This window comes from Micropterus salmoides, unplaced genomic scaffold (genome assembly GCF_014851395.1).
Source record: "Micropterus salmoides isolate LMB-PRFRI ecotype aquatic unplaced genomic scaffold, ASM1485139v1 Ms_hic_scaffold_2, whole genome shotgun sequence".
Taxonomy (NCBI): domain Eukaryota; kingdom Metazoa; phylum Chordata; class Actinopteri; order Centrarchiformes; family Centrarchidae; genus Micropterus; species Micropterus salmoides.
Window position 1 is genome coordinate 41,898,504 of NW_024041150.1, and position 11,031 is coordinate 41,909,534.

General features: G+C 40.1%; 1 protein-coding gene across 2 annotated transcripts; it reads left to right on the forward strand.

Moving 5' to 3' along the window:
• The first annotated feature begins 5,143 nt into the window (after positions 1–5,143).
• On the forward strand, positions 5,144–7,086 carry LOC119912332 (ladderlectin-like). 2 transcript variants are annotated; one of them, XM_038731458.1, is made up of 7 exons: positions 5,144–5,270; positions 5,374–5,470; positions 5,589–5,639; positions 5,937–6,046; positions 6,132–6,269; positions 6,362–6,473; positions 6,701–7,086. In XM_038731458.1, exons 2-7 carry the CDS (start codon positions 5,410–5,412, stop codon positions 6,766–6,768), a joined length of 540 nt encoding a protein of 179 aa, XP_038587386.1. In that variant the 5' UTR covers positions 5,144–5,270; positions 5,374–5,409; the 3' UTR covers positions 6,769–7,086. The 2 variants fall into 2 exon arrangements, with proteins under 2 accessions (XP_038587386.1, XP_038587387.1); XM_038731459.1 differs by having other exon boundaries at positions 5,940–6,046.
• Positions 7,087–11,031: the final 3,945 nt, after the last annotated feature.

The following is an 11,031-nucleotide window of genomic DNA, read 5'->3' on the forward strand; positions in this document are numbered from 1 at the left end:
CGAACTTGGTAATGAGAAACAGCCCTTGTTACATCGGTAGGCCTATTGGTATGCAGCGCATCTGAGTGGAGCAGCATTGAAAAACAAATGTAAAACTGATAAAGCCAACTTGGCGCGAATCAACTTCGCCCAGCTGATGCGACAACGGCATAGGCCTACGCAGTGACAGAAATCAGGTCACTCTTGCGCGGAGCTGGGCGGCCCCGTCTCACTCTCATGTCAAAGGTGAACGCGAGTTACAACTATGATGAGACGATGAAGAGGGACTATCCTTCTGGGAACGAGTAAAGAAAAAACTCTATCAGAGTGAACTGCGTGAACGTCAGGAAAACATGTTAATGTGCAGCTGAGTATCTCTCTGTCTGTCTGTCCTGCTAACCGGCTCAGCAGCGCAGCTCTTGTCTGTCTGTGTCTTGGTTACTTGTCAGACTGTGAACATGAACATTACTGAGTGAAACACAACTATATTTGTTAACACTGACGGGCCACGGTGTTTGTAAAGCTCGGAAAATATAACCACGTTGTGAGAATGTGTTCACATGCGTGTGCACGTAATTAAGCTCATGCATTTCAGCAAGGAACATCTGTGGGACCAGTCCAGACAGGATGTGATGGCACTCCTCATACATCATATTAAAACAAGACAGTGAAGTTAAGTTACAGCTCTGGACTAATGCAATTAAATCATCTATGGGTCAGTACATACAACTACCAACTGCACCCACAGATTCATTGGAGTGGATCCCACCTTTCAGAGGGGATGAAAGTGAAGTTTAATCTGAATCATTTCTAAGTTTCTTAGTTATCTTCTGGATTTTTGAATCATTAGTCTTTGCAAATGTAATGAAATTTCACATTTTGCACAATTACAATTGTTTGCATTGTGTCTTATATTCTATTCTCACATTTTTATATTTCTTACATTGTATTTTTATTCTCATATTCTTATATTTTTACATAATCACCTTCTCTTCAAGTGCTGCCGAAGTTACATGAAATGTTTATATCCTCATTATGCTGTGTTAGCATAATATGCTAAAAGGGAGTAATGTAATGGGAATTTCATGAGAACCATCTTTAAAACACTGCCATGTAACTAATCTCACTAGGGGCCTCCAGCCTCTTGGGTATGGGGTCAATGGAAGGTAAATGTTTGTGATGCTTTAGCATATGTCCAGAGGGGTCAGGACTTTAAGTGGTTCACCACATGTACTTTGGACATGGGTTTCTTGAAACTGACTTAATATATAAATGTTTTTCACCAGCCACCACTGCACATGAGACTGATGACACAACGACAGGTGAGTGTGCAAACATGCAAACTATCAAACATACTCATCAGATGTTTGTGTTTGGTCAGTTCAACATATCCGTGTCAGAGCTAAAACAGGATGGTGGCAGACAGACGGTGTGTCTTCTAACAATAAATTATCCCAGCAAAACAGAAAAAAACACAGGTGTCACACAGAGTTTCATTATCTGAACAGACACTAAAGGCTGATATTTGAATTATACAGAAGAGTGAATTACATTTGAACTGGAGACGAGTGAAAAAGATAAAATGTTGAATTAAAATTGAATTATAAATTACTGATTTTACAGATCAATTTGTGCTGTTTCTGAGCCTTTTATGTATCACTTAAATAAATACTCACATGAGACAGTTGTTTTGGATCAGAGTTTAAAATGGAAATAATGATTACTTTTATTATTCAATTATTAATAATAGAATATAACTTGAAGCTAAATTCTCTTTGGGACACCACTCTTAAGCAAGAGAAAATGTACAGGCGATTTCTTAATTCAGTCTCATTAAAATACTAAACTATTAATTTGGAATTGTGGTCAGTAATTAAATTAACAACTATAATAATATTATCATTTATAGATAGTGTGTTGAAGGATTTGGAGTTTTATGTGGAAGAGGTTGGCAATATATTCACCCTGATGCAATAAAAGAAAACCAGCATATATGGGGTGGTGATGGTAGAGTGGATAAGACACATGCCTTTGGTGTGCGAGACCTGTGTTCAACACCCCACTGTGACACATCCACCAATGTGTCCCAGAGCAAGACACTTAACCCCTAGTTGCTCCAGAGGCGTGTGACCTCTGACATATCTGGCAATTCAATCAGCTATATGAATGAATGTAAATGTGTACACAAGCATTTATTTAACAAGATCAACAAAGCAAAACACACAAGATGAAACTAACTAAAATGCGCTAAACTAAGACTAGATGAAGACAACGAGATATGTGTATCTGAGAAGATCAAAGTTTATGTCATTGTTCTGCCGTTTGCGTCTTGTATGCACGAGCACATTGACAGACAAAGGACAGACTGTGCAGCGGCAACTTTAGGTTTCCTCCTGCATATTTGTTGTTATTTAAGGCCAAATAGAAATACTCTATATTGTTATAGTTAACACTAAGTTTTAGGACACCCCTCCGAATCATTGAATTCAGGTGTTCCAATAACTTCCTCGGCCACAGGTGTATAAAATTAAGCACCTAGGTATGCAGACTGCTTCTACAAACATTTGTGAAAGAATGGGTCGCTCTCAGGAGCTCGGTGAATTCAAGCGTGGTACCGTGACAGGTTGCCACCTGTGCAATAAGTCCATTCGTGAAATTTCCTCACTACTAAATATTCCACTGCCAACTGTTGGTGGTATTATAAGAAAGTGCAAGTGATTGGGAACAAGAGAAACAGCCAGTCAATAGCTACAGACCTCTACACGTAGTGTGACCCTCGGATTAGCTCAAGAACAGTGCATAGCGAGCTTCATGGAATGGGTTTCCATGGCAGCTGCATCCAAGCCTAACATCACCAAGTGCAATGCAAAGTGCCAGATGCAGTGGTGTAAAGCATGACGCCACAGGATAATAGAGAAGTGGAGAAAAGTTCTCTGGAGTGACGAATCACACTTCTCTGTCTGGCAATCTGATGGATGAGTCTGGGTTTGGCGGTTGCCAGGAGAACGGTACTTGCCTGACTGCATTGTGCCAAGTGTAAAGTTTGGTGGAGAGGGGGGATTATGGTGTGGGGTTGTCTTTCAGGGGTTGGGCTTGGCCCCTTAGTTCCAGTGAAAGGAAGGAACAGGCCTTCTTGTCAAACATCTGTGCTTCTAGAAGAATCGTCACAAATTCCCATGAACACAGTTGAAGCTGTTATAGCTGCAAAGGGCCAACTCAATTTTAAACCATAGAGATTAAGAATGGGATGTCATTTAGGGGACTTTCACACCTGAAAGTCCGCACCAAGGTCCTAACTAAAGTTCATGTTTTGATACCTTTTGATATATTCAGTTAGTTTTGGTTTGGTTTCACACTGCATTTATGTGATCGCACTAAAGGACTTTACCTGTCGTCATCCATATGGGCTGCGTCTCCCTATACTTGACATAAATGAATGAGGGATGAACATTTAATATCGTTGCCACTGTATTGTTATCATGGCATTAGTACCTGCAGGACCAATTAGCCTATAGCCGACTCAAGGCTTGTTCAAATTCGCCAAATAAATTTATAATTGTGTCCTCATTTCAATGCATTTCTCTGTGCATTTGTTTGTTTCCGGTTCACACGGTAATCTTTCGAAACTTACTGTAAATGGTCTGAAAGTCCGAACCATCCAAAAAATGCTTTCACATCAAAAATTAACTGAACTATGGTTCAGTTTGATCCGGACCGAGACTACCTCTTTTCATCTGACCAAGTTTCGTATGTTTGGTTCGGACTGTGGTCCAGGGGAGGTTTCACGGCTGCAATTTTGGTTCAGATCAAACTGAAAAGTACGAAAGTCCGGACCAAACGAGGTAGGTGTAAAAGCCCCCTAACCTTCATGTGCATGTAAAGGCAGGCGACCTGTTCTTAGCTGACAGGCGTGGCATCCAGTGTGATCTTCTGTTGCTGTAGCCCATCTGCTTGAAGGTTCGACGTGTTGTGCGTTCAAAGATGGTATTCTGCATATCTTGGTTGTAACGAGTGCTTATTTGAGTTACCGTTGCCTTTCTGTCATCTGGAACCAGTCTGCCCATTCTCCTCTGACCTCAACAAGGCATTTTCGTCCACACTGCTGCAGCTCACTGGATATTTTCTCTTTTTCGGACCATTCTCTGTAAACCTTAGAGACGGTTGTGCCTGAAAATCCCAGTAGATCAGCAGTTTCTGAAATACTCAGACCAGCTCGTCTGGCACTAACAACCATTCCACGTTCAAAGTCACTTAAATCCCCTTACTTCTCCATTCTGATGCTCGGTTTGAACTTCAGCAAGTTGTCCTGAAAACATCTACATGCCTAAATTGATTGAGCTGCTGCCATGTGATTGGCTGACTAGCTATTTGTGTTAACACGTAATTGAACAGGTTTAACTAATAAAGTGGCCGGTGAGTGTATATTTATAGGTGACACTTTATTTGGCTAATGTCTGCCTACAGATTGTTTATAGTAGGCCTATTTGTAACATTTCAACAGCTTATTAGTTGAGATTCAACAATTCAGCTGATTCACAAATAAAACCATTTTCTGTCTCGTTAACAATTCAGTAGGACCGATTTTAGTGCATTTATTATAATTCCATATAATAGTGTCCTATGTTGCTTACCACAAGTATAACAATTTCAGTTACAGCAGTTTCATTATGGTATGTTGTTCTCATTCATTAAATCCTTGTGAAAGAAAAATGGTCTACAGGGTGGTTAGTCTCTAATTTGTTGATGTTAAATGCTAACTTGTCAGTTATCATGACAATTTATACAGAACATGTTCAACATTTTGAAAGTTTGCTGTAGCAGCACGTCAACCTTTTTTAATGTCTTGCCCCATCCAGGCTGTGATTGGTCGATTCACAAAAAGTGACACTGATGAGCAACTTTATGCACACGCTTGGATAAAACACCCAATCTTGCCAATACTCTGCCTCCACCGGTGGAGAGGGCAGACAAAAGTTCTGGCAGCTTGTGAGAAGTGCTGGTAGACAAGAAAAAGTCTCAGTACGCCAAAGAGTGAATGTGGTTACAAACATTATGCAAACAAAACTTTAGGCTGGACATGGTGCCTGTAAATGTGTATTGTGGTTGTGTGTTTTGTCAGTGTGCGTGTCTTTAGTTCCTGGTTTTGTGAGAGATTGAAAGATAAGTGACTTCATCATCAGTTCCTGGTAAGATGTGTCATCAACTGTATATAAGAGCTGGTGTTTCTCTGGTTCAGGACGACTGAAGCTACAGACGCTGAGAAGGAAGAAGAGAAGATCGTTCTGCAGCAGGTTTGCTCACAAACTGTCATTATATATTGACCTGACTGCCACTACAGGTGGTCTCTTCCCTAGAGAAGTATTACTAACATGTCCCTGTCTGTCTTTATTAAAGGTAATCATCATCTTCAACATCTGCATCATCTCCACCATGAAGACGCTGACTCTGTCTGCACTTCTTTGTGCCATGATGGCTCTGACCAGAGCTGCTGGTGAGTATTACTCCATATGTGAGTGTGAACGAGAGACAGCTTATGTTCATGTGTCTATACACAGCAACAAGGGTAGATGAAGACATGAACTCACTAGTGGGTCAAAATGTCCTTCCAGCTCTTCCAGACGCAGAGGATGGACCTGGGACAGAGGGATCTGCTGTCCAAGGTGAGTGCATATTTGTGATGGTGCTCTCTTGTAATCACATATGAGACATGAGTAGTGCTGCATATATGTAGAAATAATTGAACTTATTCATAAATACACAATGACAACAGCAGACATTTTAAATCAGTAACTGCTATGTCAAACTGTGCAACTCTTCTAGACACAGAGGCTGGAAACTGGACCAACTCGTTACTTTTCCAGAATTAAGCTACTTTGTCATGATGTTCTCCTGGAAACAAACAGAAATACTGCATCTACCACTAATGTAGACTCACTGTTCACTCTTTTGTTTGACAGAAGAGAGTCATGTTGTCAAGAGGGCCACAGTATGTCCTAATGATTGGACTCCTTTCAATGGTCGATGTTATCTCTTCGTTCAACAACCCATGATTTGGGCTTTGGCTGAGGTAATCAGGATTATCTTTATTCAGTGAACCTTCTACACTACATTTATTCTGTTCACTACTTTCTACACTTATTTTTCCGCTGTAGAGAAACTGTCACTCTTTGGGTGGAAACCTCGCATCTGTTCAAAACTCCAAGGAGTCCGGTGTGATTCAGGCGGTGATGACATTGAGCAACACTCAAAATCAAATAGTAGCTTGGCTTGGAGGGTCTGATGCACAACAGGTATATTATTTGTCATTTACATAATGTGCAAAAGTTATTGTATTAAATAATTATTGTCTTTTAAATGTTCAATATTCTCTTGTGTATTCAAGGAGGGACATTGGTTCTGGAGTGATGGTACGCCTTTCCACTTTGGTCAGTGGTGTCCTGGACAGCCTGACAACGCTGGTGGTCGTCAGAACTGTGTCGTTTTTAATTTTAGAGGTAAATAATACAACATTATTTTCAATGTGAGCTCAGTGTATAATTGGTGTAAATGGTACAGAATGAATATTAAAGAAAAGGCTGGTGAATTACAAATTACAAATACAAGACAGCAGTAAGTAAGTGTGAGTGGTGATGTTCAAACTGATAATATCACAGGATGAATGGTCTGTTTACATAATGATGCTTCATTTTCAGTCTGACTGCTGTGTTTTTGGTTCTTATAGATGCGAAATGCTGGGATGATGCTGCTTGTGATGTTCAGTACCCATCTATCTGTGTCAGAGAGGAATGATAAAAGCATGAGGAACCTGTCAAAAGCACAAACACTGATTTTGTGGCTGTGAGGAAACTCGTCTCTCTTTACGCCACCAGTCTCATATTTTACCTGAAGGCTCTATATCTCATTTTACATCTTTATTTCTTCTCTATCGCTGTAACGCTACTTAAGGAACGAAGCGACAAGTGAGCAGCTGGATTGTCTCTGTCTCTTTAATACGAGCAGACTGAATGTGTAATGAAAAGAAAGCTTTTAACACAACTTTATACTGTAGAGTGAACTGTTTTTTCTTGTCTTATGCAAAATTAAAAGTCTCAAGAAGCATTGAAACAAGCTGGTCTGTGTAATATCTCCTGTTTGTACAGGTATAATTGATAGATATATGAAATAGATTTCAAAGATCTTCACCTATAATACTGCGCATTATAATTGTTGGTAGCACCCAGTGAAAATGTCCATCCAATAAAACCTAACGAGAGATGGTACAAAAGGGATGTGATCCAAACTTTGAATGGATTTTCATATTCAAAGTTTCTGAAAGTGTCCGACAGCATTTGGTTTATTTTAACTCTCCTGTTGTGTTATGGGCAAAATAAATAAATAAATATAGCTGCAAGCGGCAATGATCGGGATCCAAACAAGTTGTGAAAAATGCAACATTTGATATTTTCTGTGGAGAAGAAGAGATGCAGATGACTTAAGAGATCAAAGTGATGGAAGAATGTGGACTTTGCATTTTCCTAGTTATCTCAAACAGCATCACCGTGAGATCAGATAGCGTCATTAGATGTACCCAATTACTGTACACGTGATTTTGGCAAATGTTATGTACTTGGCGATGCAATGTCTCTCCAGCATGTTGAGATCAGACAGCACAGGTGTAAAATGTCAACAAGCTCCAAGTTGTTAGTTACAGTGAGGCTTGGCATTAATCAATTTTTAAGATGGCTGTGACATGTTGTACAAATCCATTCTCTCCTTCTCTCATTGGGGACCTTGCACTATTCATTTAAACACCGAGTGATAAAAGATTGCTGCCTCTGTCTGAATTCCGCATTTTCCTTGCAGCATTTTTTAATATATTCCATTTGCCTCCTTCTGAATTCAGGGTTGTTTTGATAGTGGTTGGTAACTGACTCTCGTTTTCTTTGTCTGAGTTTCCTCATCAGAAACATACTTTCTCCTTTCTTTTCTTTTTAGATTCTCCTTTATCTGTGATGCCTTTTCAGATACCAGTAGTCTCCTCTTGGATTTTTCCCCTCGCTTTGTCAGTTTACATTCAGTTCAAGTCTTGTAAGACATTATCACAGGCAACAGTATTTACTAATGGAGCAGATAAGCTTGACTTGTCTGATGCGGAAGATTTCAAACTGCATTTACTTGGTAGTTCTAATTCAGTTTGGGTATTAAGGAATATGAAATCAACCTCTTGTTGTCTCACAGACGATACAGAAGTGATGTTAGTGGACACTCCCTGTAGTTTGTAATAACAGACAAGATTGGCATCGCTTGCCATTGGAGCTGTTATGTTCACTTTGAGGAGCATCATGTGATGTGACAGAATTCAGTCTCTATGGTTCTGGTTCAGTTTCCATATCAGTGCATCGTTTGTGTAAAATGTTATCAGAGTAATCAGAGACAACAGTGTTTATCTTAGGAGCACTCAGGCTTGATTCATTTTGAGGAGCATCATCCAGCAGAGCGGCTGACACAACAGCAGTGTGAGTTGTAGGCTGACGCTTTGTGTCTCTCTCTGGCATAGCATCATTCAGGTTGGTTGTATTCCGCAGAGTAAAGGCTTCATCTCATAGTTATAGGACGACAGTGTGCCCAACGTTTTGTGACACTTTATGAGCCTGTCAATCATATCACTGAGATGTGTGAATGTCAGCATGACAGCAGTACCAGGAGTGCGTGAATCCAGGGGTAGGGGCAAACCTTTGGCTGTTATTGTGTGGATCAAAGAAACCATATCTGCCTGACCTGGTTCCAAACACTGCAATACACAACTGTCTCATCAGCAGCAATGCATACTGTACATCAGATAAGAAGCAGCTCAGTCCAGCCTCTCTGTCCTGTCACGTTTACTGCTACAGTTTTTAGTTTTGCTGCATAAATGTCTTATGGAGACAATGACATGTCAGAGAGAGTCAGAAAATGTTTTTACATAATTTAGCGTCATTTCTATTCAGTCACATGAGGCTGTCCTGTCAAGTTTATAACTACAGTTTGTAGTTTTGTTGCATAAATGTCCCAGGATATTTGCTGTGACATTAACCTATACTGCGCCCATGGAAACTTTTAAAATGACTGACAGCAGTCTCTATAATCTTTAAAGTAAACCGTTAACTTAAACACTCACACATCAACACAATAAAGAAATCATCTGAGAAAATAGTTGGGTGTGGGGCCTGTCAATGATTTGTAGCTCCTATAATCTTGACAAAATATTGCTAACAGCTGCTGACGATAAATTATTAGGCTGTAATATGAACCCGAGCATCCTCTGAATTCAGCCTGCTGTAATTTATGTTGTCCTTTAGTAACAATAGAGCCCATTTGTTAGTCTGCACGTTGTCATTTGCACACTGTGTTCCTCCTTGTCAATAAGGGGTGCTGCAGCACCCTACGCATCCCCCTTCCCGCTCGCTTGCCCAGAATACCACTTGGGAGACCCATCGGCCAGGCTGCGGTGAGCTGGTCCTTGGTGGAGGAAGGAACGGCTGCAGGGCAGAAATACAATGCTGTTTTCTTATGCTGACCCAATTTACCTAATGTACCATCCATCCATCGTCAACCGCTTATCCTGCGTACAGGGTCGCAGGTCCTAATGTACCAATAAGTCTGAATTTACCCTGCTTTTTAACTGCTTTTAACATTTTGACAGAAGTAGCCCACTTTTGCTTGCATACAATACCAATATAGTAAGTGTCAAACATCACAGAAACTACAGCAAATACAGAATGTATCAAGTGTGTAAATGTATGTATTTTTGTCCAAGAAATGATCAATAAATTGAAAAACTAGGAGCCTATTGGCAAATTTATTTTAAACATCTTAATAACAACTCAAATCACTAAAACATAAAAAATTCTTGAATTATAACATTTTCTAGAAAAAAATGTGTTAAACTGATTGTAACAAACATTTAGTTTCATTTAGGCCTAATGGTCAGAGAGAGAGACAGACATAGAGAGGCATGGACTCGTTGCTCTGCCTCCTCTCCCTCAAAGGCCTCAGCTTCAACAAACTTTTCCCCTGACAGTTTGATTTTAAATGGAATGGAAACTTTTATAATTTCTTCTGTAGAGGAAGCCAAACAGCCTCCTCAGTCTCATATGTGGCGTCTCCCTCAACCAACAATTTCAACATTGGTGGCCTCCCCCCATTTTCGTTGGCTCCAGAGGCCGCAACGATGCTGGTTGTGTTTGCCTCCTGTAAGGAAGAAATTAAAATGAGTTCAAACAGAAAGGTCCCCAGTATCTTTAAAGCCACACATGAGTTGACATATCCATGTTTTACATTCATCATCTGGTAGACTCAAAGCTATGTCTGGGGTTTGAGATGAGACTCTGAGATATTTGCATAGGCCTATTACCTATTAGATATTTTTGTGTGTATTTCGCATGTTAAAATTGGCAATTAAATCCTGTATGTTGACAAATGGGTCAGACGTAGTTCTCTTCCCCTTTCGAAGGAGAACATTTTATCTTTTGTTGTAGGTATTTCATAAGGAGGGGACTGGCCCCTGAGGGAATACCCTCTCATCACATAGGCTTGGCCCACATTTACCTTTGAGGCCTTTGACTCAAAAAGTGTGATCTTAGCCATAGAATCTCCGTCACTAATCGCAACAACTTTAGGCCTATTAGTTTTTAAAGCCAATTGACGGACATTTCCATCCTCATCAGATTTCCACCGGCATAATCATGTGATGGTGGATGTTACTGACGTGGCCTGCCATGATGAAACTACAATCTTCCGAAAATGGACTACAAAAAGCTCTTCTTTGACACTGTGCCCCGTGTTGTTTTAATGCAGGTCATCTAAAGGTGGACAAGACGGTGGAAAATATCACTTCATAACCAAGATAGCAAAAATAGGGTACCAGTCACCAAATAATGGAAAGGGTTTTTACATGGAGAATGTTCCCACTGAACCTCCTGACCACAGATATTTATCAACATGAATCCCAATTATTATATTGTATATATTGACTATCACTTTTCTAACATTAACATAGCTGTCCTAATTAGCTGGGCTACTTGCTAATAACTT